At 48.6% G+C, this 17,103-nt stretch overlaps 1 protein-coding gene across 3 annotated transcripts in view; it reads right to left on the bottom strand.

The window, feature by feature from the left end:
• nprl3 (NPR3-like, GATOR1 complex subunit) overlaps positions 1 to 16,884 on the bottom strand; it is a 45,760-nt gene extending 28,876 nt beyond the window's left edge. The window contains exons 1-3 of one of the 3 annotated variants that reach the window (XM_072246867.1): positions 16,707 to 16,884; positions 10,711 to 10,780; positions 9,803 to 9,935 (exon numbers count right to left, since the gene is read on the bottom strand). In XM_072246867.1, the coding sequence (XP_072102968.1) occupies positions 9,803 to 9,935; positions 10,711 to 10,780; positions 16,707 to 16,824 (321 nt within the window). In that variant the 5' untranslated portion in view covers positions 16,825 to 16,884. Of the gene's footprint in view, positions 1 to 9,802; positions 9,936 to 10,710; positions 10,781 to 14,084; positions 14,289 to 14,852; positions 15,595 to 16,706 lie in introns of those variants that run through there. The other 2 variants (XM_072246868.1, XM_072246869.1) reach the window with 2 other exon arrangements.
• Positions 16,885 to 17,103: the final 219 nt, after the last annotated feature.

The following is a 17,103-nucleotide window of genomic DNA, read 5'->3' as shown; positions in this document are numbered from 1 at the left end:
AACGACTGCGAGTGAAAATGAAACAATTTCACTACTTCAACAAGCTGAGGAGAATCTGAAGGTATCGGCGATCATTTTGAATGTTACAATGAAAATGAAGATTTGGAGGAGACAATTATCAACAGTATTGTACAAAGCCAGTCCATTAGCTGCACTAGGTGTCTGTGCTGATTTTGATCATTTACAGTCAAGAGAAGCTGATGCGGACAAATTCCTCCATCGATAACCATTCGGAACTAATACACAGTTTTATAGTACTGTAGTAGTATTGGAAGTATTCTAATTTGTTCTGCATTTCATTTAAATTAATAACTTATTACTCAGTTTGTCTTTTTTGCTGAGGTTATCTATTGTGTCCGGGGCTCCCGATGCAGTCTCCTCTTATTGGTGAGACCCATGTTCTCCCTAAGCTGTGCGCGTGTGCGCACACACACACATATTTTTCAACCAGCGCACAAAGGAAATTAATGTGCCCACAAAAGGTTTGTTACCTAAAATAATGTAGTAATTAATAATTATACTTATTGAAAATAATCTTTTAGCTAAATGTTTCTGTTAACTAGTTAGTCGGTTTCTCAAATACCACAATGCACGTCACTAATTTACGTCACCTCACCTTTCCTGTTCCGGTTTGTACAGCTGCATCACGGCGGCAGCCACCTTTGGCGGACAGTGTTCATATCGTAAAGTTTACAAAGATCTATTTCAAATCCTGTAGATAGCTTACTAAGTTTTTATTGAAAAAGATCAGTTTAAATGACCCTGTGGCTAAATACTTTATACTTTATTGTCGCCAAACAATTGATTCTAGAACGTACAATCATCACAGCGACACCTGATTCTGCGCTTCCCACTCCCTGGATTACAAATCGATAGTAAATATTAAAAATTTAAATTATAAATCATAAATAGAAAATAGAAAAATGGAAAATAAGGTTGTGCAAAAAAACCGAGAGGCAGGTCCGGATATTTGGAGGGTACGGCCCAGATCCAGGCCAGGATCCGTTCAGCAGTCTTATCACAGTTGGAAAGAAGCTGTTCCCAAATCTGGCTGTACGAGTTTTCAAGCTCCTGAGCAAAATTAGCAAGATAAGAAAGCAGTATCTGGGAGACAATGTTTCGTGGAGTGACAAAGTTAAAGTTTTGTTAAGCCAACAATGTGAAGAAAACATCACAGTAGATACAAGTTCGCTATTGACTTTTATAAACAGTCTTTGTGTTCATTTAGAAGAAAGGTTTCCTGAAGATGAGGTACAAGAATGGTCAGCTTTTGATTTCTCCACAGTTGCAGATTGTGACTTCACATTTGACAATGAACAAGTTAATGCTGTATGTATAAAATATCATGATTTTCTAGCTGAAAATACCGTATTAGTTAGACAGTTTAATGATTTCAAATTTTCTGTGAAAGAAATTAAATCCAAACTGATTTTAAACTTTGCTCAAATGGTGGCATCTGTACTTCAAAATGAACAGTTTTGCGACTTTGCACAGTTGATGGACGTTGGGGGAACCTTTCTTGTGTCTAGTGCGGACTGTGGGTGAGGTTTTAGTCTAATGAATCAACTCAAAAACAAGCTGAGAAACTGTTTAGGTGAATGTCATTTGGATATGTTAATGAGAATCAAAAGCTATCAATTGGATGGAAGTTCTATTAGTCCAGATAGAGTTTACAAAGAATGAGTAAATGCCAAAGACAGGAGAGAGAAAAAATAACTGAGTGACTTAAATATGTATGTTATTTTGTTGTTATTCTGTGCAGTTTTATGTCAAATATTTTGTTAACCTACATAAACTGTGCCATGTGTGCATTCAGTGCGCACGTACTTTTGTCACAGGAAAAAAAATTTGCACAACATTTCATTTTTGCGCACACTGACTACTAAAAATTAGAGGGAACATTGGGTGAGACACGTCGTAATTTGGGGGACCGCCTCGTCAAGCATCTCCGCTCCATCTCCCAAAAGCAAAACTTCCCGGTGACCAAACATTTTAATTCTGATTCCCATTCTGACGTGTCAGTCCACGCCTCCTCTTGTCCTCAGTTTAAAAAAAAGAATTGCCTCCCCTCCCCTTCTATTCCCCACTCTGGCCTCTCACCTCTGCTCGCCTGCCTTTCACCTCCTCTGGGTCCTCTCCTCCTTCCCTTTCTCCTATGGTCCACTCTCCTCTCCTGTCAGATTCCTTCCTCTCCGGCCCTTTACCTTTCCAACCCGTCTGGTTTCACCTATCACCTTCTAGTTATCTCCCCCCCCCCACCAAATTGCCCCACTTTATTTATTCTGGCATCTTCCCCCTTTCCTCCTCAGTCCTGAAGAAGGGTCTCGGCCTGAAACATCAACTGTTTAATCATTTCCGTAGATGCTACCTGACCTGCTGAGTCTCTCCAGCACTTTGTGTGTGTTAATTTGTTTTTTTTTAAACACCTTTTTAACCATTTCTATGAAACTTTGGCTAACCAGGTCAAAACGTACAGGTCCTGATGTGTCCCAATTAAGCTCAGTCCACTGCAATTTATTTTTCCTGAGAACACTGCTTATCCGACGCTGAGTGTCTGCATTACTGCTGCAAGTTAAGTTTGCACTGCTCCTTGCAGTCAGGGATTTAGGCACAAGACTGTAAACATAACTTTGTCTTTCATATGATTAAAGTTTTTCTTGTGAATGCTGCATTTACTCCTTTTTTTGGTTTCAGTTTTGTGTTTAATTAATATGTTTGTGTTTAATTATTGCATTTAATTAATGCTCTTGTGCTTAATTTTAATTCCACATCCCATTCCCATTCTGACATGTCTATCCACGGCCTCCTCTACTGTGAAGATGAAGCCACACTCAGGTTGGAGGAGCACTCAGGTCTGGGTTGGAGCCACACTCAGGTCTGGGTAGCCTCCAACCTGGTGGCATGAACATTGACTTCTCAAAACTTCCGCTAATGCCCACCTCCCCCTCGTACCCCATCTGTTATTTATTTATATACACACATTCTTTTTCTCTCTCTCCTTTTTCTCACTCTGTCCTTCTCACTCTGCCTCTTGCCCATCCTCTGGGTTTTCCCCCCTCCCCCTTTTCCTTCTCCCTGGGCCTCCTGTCCCATGATTCTCTCAAATCCCCTTTTGCCTATCACCTGTCCAGCTCTTGGCTCCATCCCTCCCCCTCCTGTCTTCTCCTATCATTTTGGATCTCCCCATCCCACTTTCAAATCTCTTACTAGCTCTTCCTTCAGTTAGTCCTGACGAAGGGTCTCGGCCTGAAACGTCGACTGTACCTCTTCCTACAGATGCTGCCTGGCCTGCTGCGTTCACCAGCAACTTTGCTGTGTGTTGCTTGAATTTCCAGCATCTGCAGATTTCCTTGTGCTTGTGCTTAATTAATGTTTTCGTTTAACGTTTGTGGGGGCAGCACACGGCCCAACCAACTGCGCAAGGCCCCGTCGGACCCTGCTGCAAGCCCCATCCACTGGCTCGTTGGTGAGACCGACGGTAGGGGAGCCACGTGGCCTGGGTTGTGCGGACCGGGCACGCTTATTGTTGGGTCACCTGTAGCAGCCACCCGGGGGGGGGGAGGTGCCAGAGGTAGCAGGGCCCTGCAGGAACCCACGCTGGCACCTCCCATCGGAGCTGCCCTCCAGTGCTCGCTCCGTGGAAGACGGGCTGGGCTGCGCGAGCACGGGCTCGTTCCTGCTGACATCCCGTGTGCCGTGAATTTACGGGACATGACAGTCAGGGACCTGGGCTGATTTATATTTTTGTGTGGGACTGTAGCTTACATAGGCTACATGTGCCTTGTGATGCCAGGAAAACTGTGCCAGAGAGTTTTTGAAGAGGAAAAGCCACTTCACTGGGGCGGTTCCACTCTCTCGACCTCAGAAGTTGGGGTCCAGTGCTTTGAACACAAACTGGGGTCTTCCTTGGTTGCAGTGGATGACCATGATAGCTCCCGTGCCTTGTCAGGCCATTCGCTCTCCACGGAGAGTTGCAGAACTGCCTTCCTGGCCGTTGGATCTCACTGTAGCTCTCGTTTCCCCCACCCCCCAGTCCGCCGGAGCTGACTTTACATGGTAGGGCAGGCATATCCCTATCTCACTAGGCTATGAGTCCGTCTCCCCTCACCTGGTTTTGCCCGCCTGTTGCAGGGGCGTGCTGGTGTGTGGATACCATCACATGTAAACACCTCTTTAGAGCCACAAGTGAGAGCTGAGTGTCCGGTGTGGGTCAAAAGTTACGCTCCAGATGATTGTCGATACCCCAAGTTCTTCATAGTTCCTAACATGTTTACGTAGTGAAATTGTTTCATCTTCACCCCTGGTAGATTCTGGTATCTCCCAAGCCTGAATGCTCAAAACCACAGTGAACAAAACAGTTCTGAACTGTCGTAATGTTTACTCCTCACCAACTATTAGTGACAAAAGTCACTGCTTTCTAAACACAAACACACAAAATGGACACTATTTAAAAACTTCGCTCTAAGCATGGCTCAGCGTCTAACGTCACACAAGCGCAGGTGATTGCCGCTAGTTAGAAACTGTTCGGCAACAGTCCCCTGCCCCAATTAGGCGGCAGAGTGTCCCAAATTAACCAAGGGAATCCTGGCTAGTCCCCCCCCCCCGCCCTCCCGCTGATTAGTTTTTGTTCCTTAAGAGTTGTCCCAAATAAGCAGCTGCCCCAATTAAGCAGAACCCACTGTGTGGGGTATATACTTCAATAATAAATTCATTTTGAACTTTGAAATCCATTTTTGTAATTATTGTCTATTAGTGTTTTGTGTTTAATTAACGTTGCCCTTGTGAGCACTGTATTGCCGAGGTGATGCTGCAGCAAGTACGTTTTCTGCTGCCCCTCCGGGCAAGTGCAATTGACAATAAGTCCAACCATGACCTTGGCACTTGCCCCAAACACTCAGGTTCACAAACCGTACAGCCACTGGGAGATCCAGCACAGAAGCAGATCATCCGCCCACGGGACCACGCCTGCCGCAAAACACGCATGGGGCAACTGCTCGGCCCATGACCGCAAGAAACCACAACGAGTCACGGACACGGCTCAGCATATCACGGAGACCAGCCTCCCCTCCGTGGACTCCGTCTACACTTCCCTCTGCCTCATCATCAAAGACCCCCACACACCCCAGACATTCCCTTCTCTCCCCCCTCCCATCGGCCAGGAGATACAAAAGCCTGAAAGCACGTCCCTCCAGGCTCAAGGACTCTTGTCCAGTACAATGGACCCTTGACCTCAATATGACCTGCACTTTATAATTTATCTGCTCTACACTTCCTCTGTAGCTGTTACACTTCATTCTGCATTCTGTTATCGTTTTACCTTGTTCTACCTCGATGCCTTGTGTAATGATCTGACCTGTATGCAAGACAAGCTCTTCACTCTGTCCCAGTACACGTGACCACACTAAAATCAATTGCATTGGAGAGGGTCCAGAGGAGGTTCACTAGAATAACCCAGGGAATGAAAAGGTTAAAGGTATGAGGAGTGTTTGATGCTCTGGGGTCTTCACTCGCTGGAGTTTAGAAGAATGGCAGGGGTGAGGGTCAACCCATTGGATATTGAAAGGCCTAGATGGAGTGGATGTGAAGAGTAGGGGGAGTCTCGGACCAGAGGGCACAACCTCAGAATAGAAGGGTGTCCCTTTAAAGCATCACTAAAAGCACATTTTCTGAGGTAAATGGTGTTAAATTATCGCTGCAAACTGTGAAGAGGTGATTTCGGGTGAGGGTGGCGGTGGGCCGAGGTGGCGTGTTGCAGAATCATTGCAGATGGAGCTCCAGTGCCCATACAGCCAGCCCGGGAGGGAGGGTGGGCACTGAAAGGAGAAGTCGGTGCCCAGGCAGAGAGGTTCCGATGCTCATTCAATGGGGCTAGGTGAGAGTTGGATCACTCGGGGGCGCCAAGGGGAGGAATCAGGACTCGAGCAGAGGAAATTCGGTGCCCGCACAGCCAGCCCGGGAGCGAGGGTGGATCAGTCTGGGCACCAGGCTGATTTGAAGAACTTGAGAGCGCCTTGGTGACAAAATCTGGACCTGAAGCAAGTCGCCGGGCGGTGTGGTCTAGGCCCAGAGCCTTTCATGGTAGTGCGAGGCATAAGACAATTTAAAAGCCAGCCCAGATCGGAGGTGAGAGCCGATTTTGCTCACTCTCTGCGGAGGGGGAGGAGAAGATGGCAGTGCGACGCAGCCGCTCTGAAATGATATTGTATGTGTTAACTAGGGCCGTGCACAATCCTGATTTGATGGAGACGGACGTGAGAAGCACGGAGGAACACCTGGAGAAACTTCTGAAATGCCTGCTTCGCTGCCGCTGCTACTGTGCGATTGAGAATCTCTGGGAAAGGCCCCAAATCCTCGGCTTTGCCTATTGCCGGGTTCGAAGCCCTCCGCAGAGGATGGTGCTCGGTGTCAGAGGCTCGAAGTTTTCAGATGGACTCAGAGTCGGCTGTGGTCGGGTGTTTCCACGATGCTGCATCGGCAAGTTTGCGGCACTGGAAGCTCATGGCAGGGAGAATTTTTTTTCTTCTTTCTACCGTCTGCGTGAGATGATGGGACTTTCGAGAGACTTTGAGACTTTTTTTTACCGTGCCCAAGGTCTGTTCTTCATCAAATTACGGTATTGCTTTGCACTGTTGTAACTATATGTCCTGACGAAGGGTCTCCGCCTGAAACGTCAACTGCACCTCTTCCTACAGATGCTGCCTGGCCTGCTGCGTTCACCAGCAACTTTGATATATGTTATAATTATGTGGTTTTTGTCAGTTTTTCAGTCAGTTTGTCTTGTGTTTCTTTGATATCATTCTGGAGGAACACTGTACCATTTCTTAATGCATGCATTACTAAATGATAATAAAAGAGGACTGCGTTTCCTCATAATCTAATCTAATGGTCACCCCATGACACTGACGCTATGAAGACTGCCCCTACTGTTGTGCTCCATGCCCACAAACACAGTGAACTGATAAGTGAGGCTTGGGGCCTACTCTGAGATGCTACAGGGTTCGGATCTGGTTCAGAATGTCGTTGTTCACCTCAATGATGTGTGTTTTTATTTCCTTCTCTTGCAGAATAAGGGTTGGTCTTTCACTTTTATTCTTTTTTTTCTTGAAATTGGGTTCTTTTGGGTTTCTTGCTATTTGGCTGCCCAAGAGCAAGCAAATCTCAGTTATATAATTTATGCATTTTTTGATAATGAATGTTCTTGAGATGAGGAGGAATTTCTTTAGCCAGAGGGTGGTGAATCTGTGGAATTCATTGCCACAGATGGCTGTGGAGGCCAAGTCATTGGGTACATCTAAAGTGGAGGTTGATGGGTCAAAGGTTACGGGGAAAATGGGGTTGAGAGGGATAGTAAATCAGCCGCGATGCAATGCCGGGGTGATTCGATGGGCTGAATGGCCTCATTCTGCTGGGTCTTTTGGTCAATTCCCACCAGATTCTGCCCCTCACAAACTGAACTACCCTACCACCTCGGGAGGGAAGTGGAGCGCCTGGGGGAGACCCACTCGGTCACAGGGCAGAACGCGGGCAGTTGAAATGGCTCGGCGTGGACTAGGTGGGCCGGTTTCTGCGCCGTACTTTTCCATGACCCTAGCGGCCAAACTCCGCACATGCCCACGCACACACACAGAAGGGGGTCAGAATCAAACCCGGGTCTGAGGTGCCGCAGGGCAAATGCTCGGCCAACTGGGTCACTATACCGCTCAGGTGGAAGCAGAGCAAAGCACTAGCACCATCTAGCTGGGCCGAACGGGTTGTCTCCAGGCTATGTATTTTGGTTGGGGGTGGGGGGGGGAGTAGTCAGTGGGGCAGATGGAGGCGCATTGATCCAGGAGACGGGAGTTCGATTGGAGAGTCACACGGTCACACAGCACAAGGACAGGACCATTACCACGAGGTAATGTTGCAGCTCTATAAAACCCTGGTCAGACCACACTTGGGAGTATTGTGTTCAGTTCTGGTCGCCTCATTATAGGAAGGATGTGGAAGCTTTAGAGAAGGTGTAAAGGAGATTGACTAGGATGCTGCCTGGATTAGAGAGCATGTCTTATGTCCCATGTCCCTACCATCTTCCTCCTTCCTTTCCAGTCCTAAAGGAGGGTCTCAGCCCGAAACCACGATGGCTTATTCATTTCCACGGCTGCTGCCTGACCTGCCGAGTTCCTCCAGCATTTTGTGTGTGTTGCTCCGGATTTCCAGCATCTGCAGAATCCCTTGTGTTTATGCCTTATGAGGAAAGGCAGAGCGAACTGGGGAATTTCTCTTTGGAGAGGAGGAGGATGAGAGGTGACTTGATAAAGTGTACAAGATGATAAGAGGCACAAATTGAGTGGACAGTCAGACTCCTTCCCAGGGTCAGTAGAGGCTAAAACTTGTGGGCATCCATTTAAGGTGAGGAGAAAATTTCAGATGCTTTTCCCCCCAACAGAGTGAGTGGTGAATGTGTGGGATGTACGGCTGGTGGCAGAGGTTGATACATCAGGGACATTTAAGAGACTCTTATCGACAGGAACATGGATGAGGGGAAAATGGAGGGCAACGGGTGAAAAGGCCAGAAGGCTTAGGGGAATTAGTCCATTCAGCCCATCGAGTCTGCTCTACCGTTTCAGCTTGGCTGATTTATTATCCCCCTCAACCCCATTCTCCTGCCTTCTCCCTGTAACTCTGACGCCTTGCCAGATCAAGAACCTATCAACCTCCGATTTAATGACTTGGCCTCCATTGTGTCCATGGTAATGAATTCCACAGATTTGTCACTCTCTGGCTAAAGAAACCCCTCCTCATCTGTGTTCTAACGGGACGTCCCTCTATTCTGAGGCTGTGCCCTCGTACTATAGGAAAAATCCTCTCCATGTCCACTCAATCTCGGCTTTTCAATATTCGATAGGTCTCAATATGATTCCAAACACCAGCAAGTACAGGTCCAGAGTCATCGTGTTCCTCATTCGCAGAATCATTCTGATGATCCTCCGCTGGACCCTCTCCTTTCTTAATTAAAGGACCCAGCACTGTTGATAATACTCCAGGTGCGGTCTGACCAAAGCCTTATAAAGCCTCAGCATTACATCCTTTTATACTCCAGTCCTCTTAAAATGAATGCTTACACCGCATTTGGCTTCCATACCACCGACTCAACCTGCAAGTTAACCCGCAGGGAATCCTGCACAGGACTCCAGAATCCCTTTGCACCTCGGGTTTCTGAATGTGATCCCCGTTTAGAAAATACTCCACGCCTACATTCTTTCTACCAAAGTGCACGACCATATACTTCCCAGCACTGTGTTCCGTTAGCCACTTCTTTGCCCATTCTCCTAATCTGTCTAAATCCTCCTGTAGCCTCTCTATTTCCTCAAAACTACCTGCCCCTCCACCTCTCTTCGTATCGTCCACAAACTTGGCCACAAAGCCATCAATGACATCATGCAAGTCATTGACATATAACGTGAAAAGAAGCACCCTGCGCCCCCCCTGCCCCCCAACTCCGACCGTTAACCGAGTTCGCAATCTCCTTCATACTGTTGGTAGTCTAATCCTCTGGAAATGAATGCTAACATTGCATTTGCCTTCCTTACCAATGACGCAGCCTGCAAGTTAACCTTTAGGGTATTCTGCACGAGGGCTCCCAAAGTCCCTTTGCACCTCCAATTTCGGAATTCGCTCCCCGTTTAGAAAACGGTCCATGCCTTGCAACGAGGTGGTGTCGCTGTGGTTGGGTCACCGGCAGGTTGGGCGAACAGGGGAGAGGCAGGGGTGGGGGGGGGTACAGGAGAGCTGGTTAGGTGGGTGGGGTGAACTCTGCCCTCACCTGGAAGCCCAGCGGCTGCTGCAGCAGGGTCGGGTGGCCCACAAACCGCACGTTGTCGATCTTCAGCTCGAACTTCCGGCCGCACATGTCGGACTTGGTGGCCAAGATGGTGGCCAGGATGGCATCGGAGAACCTCGAGTACGTCAAGTGGGGTCAGGGAAGGGGGCGGAAAGCCAAGGGAAAAGGAAGAGTGAGTGGAAGGGTCCCCATAAACACCCTCGGTACAGCCCATTCCCCCCCCTCCCCTTCCATCCGCCCACCTCCCACCCCATCCCCCCTCATCTCCATCCAAGGGCTGGAGATTGATCAGGAGCCGAGCGCTTGCGTCTGGCTGTGGGGTAGGGGCGGGGAGCCCAACACCAAACAAAAAAAAAATTCATAAACTCAAGAGATTCTGCAGATGCTGGAATTCCAGAGCAACACACACAAAATGTTGGAGGAACTCAGCAGTCAGGCAGCGTCTATGGAGGGGAATAGACAGTCAGCGTTTTGGGTCGGGGGTCTTCATTAGGACTGGAAAGAAAGGGGGCGGTGGTTCTGCCAGCTTTCTTTCCAGTCCTGATGAGGGACCTTGGTCCAGAACGTCGGCCATCCAATCCTCTCCGTGGATGCTGCCTGACTTGCTCGGAGTCTGCTGGGAAAGGAGACTCGAGTAGGTTAGACCTGCAACAAGAATTCCACCTGGGATACATTTCAGCCGTCTGAAAACTTTTAACAGGGGTGAGGGCTGGAGGGCTCTTAAAACGCTTGCTCAGCCTCTCCCTGCTTAGTATCTGCAATGAGGAAGGGACCTCGACAGCTCACTCGAGGGACGCGCGCTCCCTCGATTGTTGCCTGAACGCGCCTGGAGTTCCCGTCGGCATCAGGACCCCCTCGGGATTCGCAACTGTGGGGTTTCCTACGCTCACCTCGAGTCCCCATCCTGGTCTTCAGTGCCCTCCGGCGTACTGTGCAATGCGTAGGGACTGCTGGGCTTGCCTGTGGGAAACAATTCAGAGAGAGAGTGCTCAAAGTTCCAAGTAAATTCATCTCCAAACTACCTACATGGTACCATTTACTACCCCGAGATTCATTTTCTTGTGGGCATTCATGGTAGAACAAAGAAATACAATCGGATCAATGAAAATCTACACGCAAATACAGACAAACAACCAAGACAAAAGTGTGCAAATAAATAACATAGATAAATATGGAGAAGATGAGTTGTTGTGTCCTTGAAAGTTGAGACCATAGGTTGTGGAATCAGTTCAGAGTTGGGGTGTGAGTGAAGATATCCACACTGGTTCAGGAGCCTGATGGTTGAGGGGTAATAACTGTTCCTGAATCTGGTGTTGTGGGACCAGAGGCTCCTGTACCTCCTTCCTGATGGCAGCAGCGACATCCATCACGGATCTGTGATCTTCTACACTTCCGTCAGGTTCCCCACCTCAGCCACCCTCGTTGTTGGCCAGTCTCTCCCCATAACTAAAGGCCTCTAATCGAGGGAGCAACCCGGTGAATCTGCTCTGCTCTCTCTCCAGCACAGTCTCCTCCTGCCTGTGGGAGGCCCAGCGTAGAAGGATGGGACACCTGGAAAGCGAGTCTGTGGAATCAGTTCAGTGTTGAGATGAGTGAAGTTATCCACTCTGGTTCAAGGGCCAGGAATAACTGTTCCTGGACCCGGTGGTGTGGGACCTGCGGCTCCTGTATCTCCTTCGTGATGGCAGCAGCGAGCGGAGAGCATGGCTGGGTGGGAGGGGTCCTTGATGATGGATGCCGCTGTCTTGTGGCAGAGCTCCTTGTAGATGGGCTGAATGGTGGGGAGGGCTTTTCCTGTGATGGACTGGGCTGTGTCCACCACTTTTTGTCAGCTTTTCCATTCCTGGGCGTTGGTGTTCCCACACCAGGCTGTGATGCAGCCAGCCAGGATACTCTCCACTGTGCACCTGCAGAAGTTTGGCAAAGTTTTTTCATGATGTGCCGAATCTGCACAAACATAGAAACATAGAAAATAAGTGCAGGAGTAGGCCATTTGGCCCTTCGAGCCTGCACCGCCATTTATTATGATCATGGCTGATCATCCAACTCAGAACCCCGCCCCAGCCTTCCCTCCATACCCCCTGATCCCCGTAGCCACAAGGGCCATATCTAACTCCCTCTTAAATATAGCCAATGAACTGGCCTCAACTGTTTCCTGTGGCAGAGAATTCCACAGATTCACCACTCTCTGTGTGAAGAAGTTTTTCCTAATCTCGGTACTAAAAGGCTTCCCCTTTATCCTCAAACTGTTACCCCTCATTCTGGACTTCCCCAACATCGGGAACAATCTTCCTGCATCTAGCCTGTCCAATCCCTTTAGGATTTTATACGTTCCAATCAGATACCTCCTCAATCTTCTAAATTCCAACAAGTATAAGCCTAGTCGATCCAGTCTTTCATCATATGAAAGTCCTGCGATCCCAGGAATCAATCTGGTGAACCTTCTTTGTACTCCCTCCATGGCAAGAATGTCTTTCCTCAGATTAGGGGACCAAAACTGCACACAATACTCCAGGTGTGATCTCACCAAGGCCTTGTACAACTGCAGAAGTACCTTCTTGCTCCTGTACTTGAATCCTCTCGCTATAAATGCTAGCATACCATTCGCCTTTTTCACCGCCTGCTGTACCTGCATGCCCACTTTCAATGACTGGTGTATAATGACACCCAGGTCTCGTTGCACCTCCCCTTTTCCTAATCGGCCACCATTCAGATAATAATCTGTTTTCCTGTTTTTGCCACCAAAGTGGATAACCTCACATTTATCCACATTAAATTGCATCTGCCATGAATTTGCCCACTCACCTAACCTATCCAAGTCACCCTGCATCCTCTTAGCATCCTCCTCACAGCTAACACTGCCGCCCAGCTTTGTGTCATCCGCAAACTTGGAGATGCTGCACTTAATTCCCTCATCTAAGTCATTAATATATATTTAAACAACTGGGGTCCCAGCACTGAGCCTTATGGTACCCCACTAGTCACTGCCTGCCATTCTGAAAAGGTCCTGTTTATTCCCACTCTTTGCTTCCTGTCTGCCAACCAAATCTCTATCCACATCAATACCTTACCCCCAATACCGTGTGCTTTAAGTTGCACACTAATCTCCTGTGTGGGACCTTGTCAAAAGCCTTTTGAAAATCCAAATATTCCACATCCACTGGTTCTCCCCTATCCACTCTACTAGTTACATCCTCAAAAAATTCTTTTGAGATTCATCAGACATGATTTTCCTTTCACAAATCCATGCTGACTTTGTCCGATGATTTCACTGCTTTCCAAATGTGCTGTTATCACACCTTTGATAACTGACTCTAGCAGTTTCCCCACCACCGATGTTAGGCCAACCGGTCTATAATTCCCCGGTTTCTCCCTCCCTCCTTTTTTAAAAAGTGGGGTTACATTAGCCACCCTCCAATCCTCAGGAACTAGCCCAGAATCTAAAGAGTTTTGAAAAATTACCACTAACGCATCCACTATTTCTTGGGCTGCTTCCTTTAAGCACTCTGGGATGCAGACCATCTGGCCCTGGAGATTTATCTAAGAAAGGTTGAGTATTGCAGAACAACGTCAGCCTTGTCCCAAAGGTGGACACAGATCTGTTGTGGGCCTTCTGCGCAAGTCAGAAGATAATGACCATGACAGAGAGGGAAGTCGGGATGGAGGGGTTGGAGAACGCTACAAATTTTGGGGTTGGGTGCAGTGCCACCCCTCCAGCAGAGCAATGGTGAAGGAGGACTGTCCCACCTCCCACTCTGCTGTTAACAGTGATGTTGTCACTGATTCCTTGGTGCCTCCTCCAAGTCAAGTCAAGTCACTTTTTATTGTCATTTCCACCATAACTGCTGGTACAGTACAGTAAAAACGAGACGACGTTTTTCAGGACCATGGTGCTGCATGAACAATACAAAATCTACACTGAACTACGTAAAACAACACAAATAACACAACTCCTCCTCCTCTGTTCAAGCACACAGCGCTCCCTCATCACCGTGCCCATGGTCTGTTCTTCATCAAATTACGGTATTGCTTTGCACTGTTGTAGCCAAATATTAAAATTATGTGGTTTTTGTCAGTTTTTTTTTTAGTCTTGGTTTATCTTATGTTTCTGTGATATCATTCTGGAGGAACAAATTGTATTATTTCTTAATGCATGCATTACTAAATGACAATAAAAGAGGACTGTGTGTCCTCATAATCTAATCTGATCACCATCATTCAGAAAGTCAGGAAACCTGGCTGGGTAGATTCGGAATTGTCTTACCCGGAGAAGGCAGAGGATGGTTGTAGACGGAGATCACTGACCAGTGGAGGTCCACAAGGATCTGATCTGGGACTCCCAGTGACTTGGATGAGGAAGTGGAAGGGTGGGTTAGTACATCTGCAAGGTTGCTGGGTGGGGCTATGGAGAGTGTGGAAGGTTGTTGTAGGCTACAACGAGATGTACAGCTGCTCTGAGAAGCGGCAGGTGGAGTTGAACTTAGGGAAGAGTGAAGTCATTCACTTGGAAGGTTTAATTTGAAGGCGGAATGGAAGGATTCTTAGAACAGAGGGATCTTGAGGTCCACAGATCCCTCACAGTTGGCAGGGCAGTTAAGAAAGGATATGGTGTGTTGGCCTTCATTGGTCAGTGGATTTTGTTCAAGAGCTCTATAAAAGCTCTATAAAACCCTGGTCAGACCACACTTGGAGAATTGTGTTCAGTTCTGGTCACCTCATTATTCGAAGGATGCGGAAGCTTTTGAGAGGGTGCAGAGGAGATTTTCCAGGATGCTGCCTGGATTTGCACGTCTTATAGGTCGAGCAAAATAGGGCTTTTCACTTTGGAGCAAAGGAGGAAGAAGGGTGTATAGAGGCATAGGTCTACCTGCTGAACCGTGTCTACGCCCACCCAGACAAGCCAGCGAGCACTGTGAGGGTCATGTTTTTTGACTTCTCCAGTGCCTTCAACACCATCCACCCTGCTCTGCTGGGGGAGAAGCTGACAGCGATGCAGGTGGATCCTTCTCTGGTGTCATGGATTCTTGATTACCTGACTGGCAGACCACAGTGTGCTTGCAACACTGTGTGTCCGACAGAGTGATCAGCAGCACTGGGGCTCCACAGGGGACTGTCTGGTCTCCCTTTCTCTTCACCATCTACACCTCGGACTTCAACTACTGCACAGAGTCTTGTCATCTTCAGAAGTTTTCGGATGACTCTGCCATAGTTGGATGCATCAGCAAGGGAGATGAGGCAGAGTACAGGGCTACGGTAGGAAACTTTGTCACATGGTGTGAGCAGAATTATCTGCAGCTCAGTGTGGAAAAGACTAAGGAGCTGGTGGTAGACCTGAGAAGGGCTAAGGCACCTGTGACCCCTGTTTCCATCCAGGGGATCAGTGTGGACATGGTGGAGGATTACAAATACCTGAGGATACAAATCGACAATAAACTGGACTGGTCAAAGAACACTGAGGCTGTCTACAAGGAGGGTCAGAGCCGTCTCTATTTCCTGAGGAGACTGAGGTCCTTTAACATCTGCCGGACGATGCTGAGGATGTTCTACGAGTCTGTAGTGGCCAGTGCTATCATGTTTGCTGTTGTGTGCTGGGGCAGCAGGCTGAGGGTAGCAGACACCAACAGAATCAACAAACTCATTCGTAAGGCCAGTGATGTTGGGGGGATGGAACTGGACTCTCTGACGGTGGTGTCTGAAAAGAGGATGCTGTCCAAGTTGCATGCCATCTTGGACAATGTCTCCCATCCACTACATAATGTACTGGTTGGGCACAGGAGTACATTCAGCCAGAGACTCATTCCACTGAGATGCAACACAGAGCGTCATAGGAAGTCATTCCTGCCTGTGGCCAACAAACTTTACAACTCCTCCCTTGGAGGGTCAGACACCCTGAGCCAATAGGCTGATCCTGGACTTATTTCCTGGCATAATTTACATATTACTATTTAATTATTTATGGTTTTATTACTATTTAATTATCTATGGTGCAACTGTAAGGAAAACCAGTTTCCCTCAGGATCAATAAAGTATGACTATGACTATCAGATTGAGTGGCGATCCAGAGACTTCTTCGCAGATGGGAAATGGCTGATAAAAGGGGGCATACTTTTAAGGTGATTATAGGGGGTGAGGAGGTGATGTCAGAAGTTATATATAAAACACACCAGGGACTGTGGTAGAGGCAGAACCATTAGGGACATAGAAAATGGAGGCCTGTTGTGGACAGGAAGAGTTTGATTGATCTTGGAATTGGTCAAAAAGTCAGCACAACATTGTGGGCTGAAGGGCCTGTACTGTGTTTATCAACACCAGCACCCCTCCCTCCCTCACGCGACGTTCCTTTATCACCAGCCCTGGTTCGCCTGCCCACTTGCTCAGTAATTCCTCTCCCATAGTGGAGCCACACTCCCCCCACCACCCCCAGGCAGCAAGATAGCTCTCCCTCTCCAATGGTCAGGCACTCCCTCCACTGAGCGTAGCTCTCCTCCCCCACAGTCGGGGCTCCCTCCCCCGAGCAGGGCGCTCCTCCTAACTCTTCCTTTCCCACCCCCACCCCCAAAGCAAGGCGCTCCCTCCACTGAGCGTAGCTCTCTCTCTCCCACAGTCGGGCGCTCCTCTCAACTCTTCCTTCCCCACACCCAAAGCGGGGCGCTCCCTCCACTGAGCGTAGCTCTCCTCCCAAACAGTCGGGTGCTCCCTCCCCCGAGCAGGGCGCTCCTCCCAACTCTCCCTTTCCCCACCCCCCAGCGAGGCGCTCCCTCCACTGAGCGTAGCTCTCCCTCTCCCACAGTCGGGTGCTCCCTCCCCCGAGCAGGGCACTCCTCTCAACTCTTCCTTCCCCACCCCCCAAGCGGGGCGCTCCCTCGGCCCTGGGAGCGCCACTCACTGGTCTGCTCGCCCTGCTGCCGCCGGTGCCGCTGGAAGGGGTATCTGAAGAGCAGCTTGTTGCCCCTGCTGCCCGAGCTGACCAGAATGACGCTGACGGGGCTGCTGTCTTCGCCCATGCCCGGCCCCGCACTCGGGATAGAGCGGGTTCCCGACCGGAAGCTCTCCCCGCTGTATCCGGCGAGGTCTCACAGTCACGTGAGCGACGTCCCCGCTGACGCAACCGCGCAGCGCATTCCCTCCGCCCTCTGGTTCACTGACGTCTCGGTGTTGGCTCGTAAAGATCCACATTATAAAGGAAATTTATTATCAAAACCCTGAGATACATTTTCTAGCGGGCAAACACTGTAGAACAAAGAAATACAATAGAATCAAAGAAAAAGCTACACATAACTACT

The sequence above is a fragment of the Mobula birostris genome, chromosome 29 (assembly GCF_030028105.1).
Source record: "Mobula birostris isolate sMobBir1 chromosome 29, sMobBir1.hap1, whole genome shotgun sequence".
In the NCBI taxonomy this organism is placed as follows: Eukaryota; Metazoa; Chordata; class Chondrichthyes; order Myliobatiformes; family Myliobatidae; genus Mobula; species Mobula birostris.
This window is presented reverse-complemented; position numbering and strand designations above follow the sequence as displayed.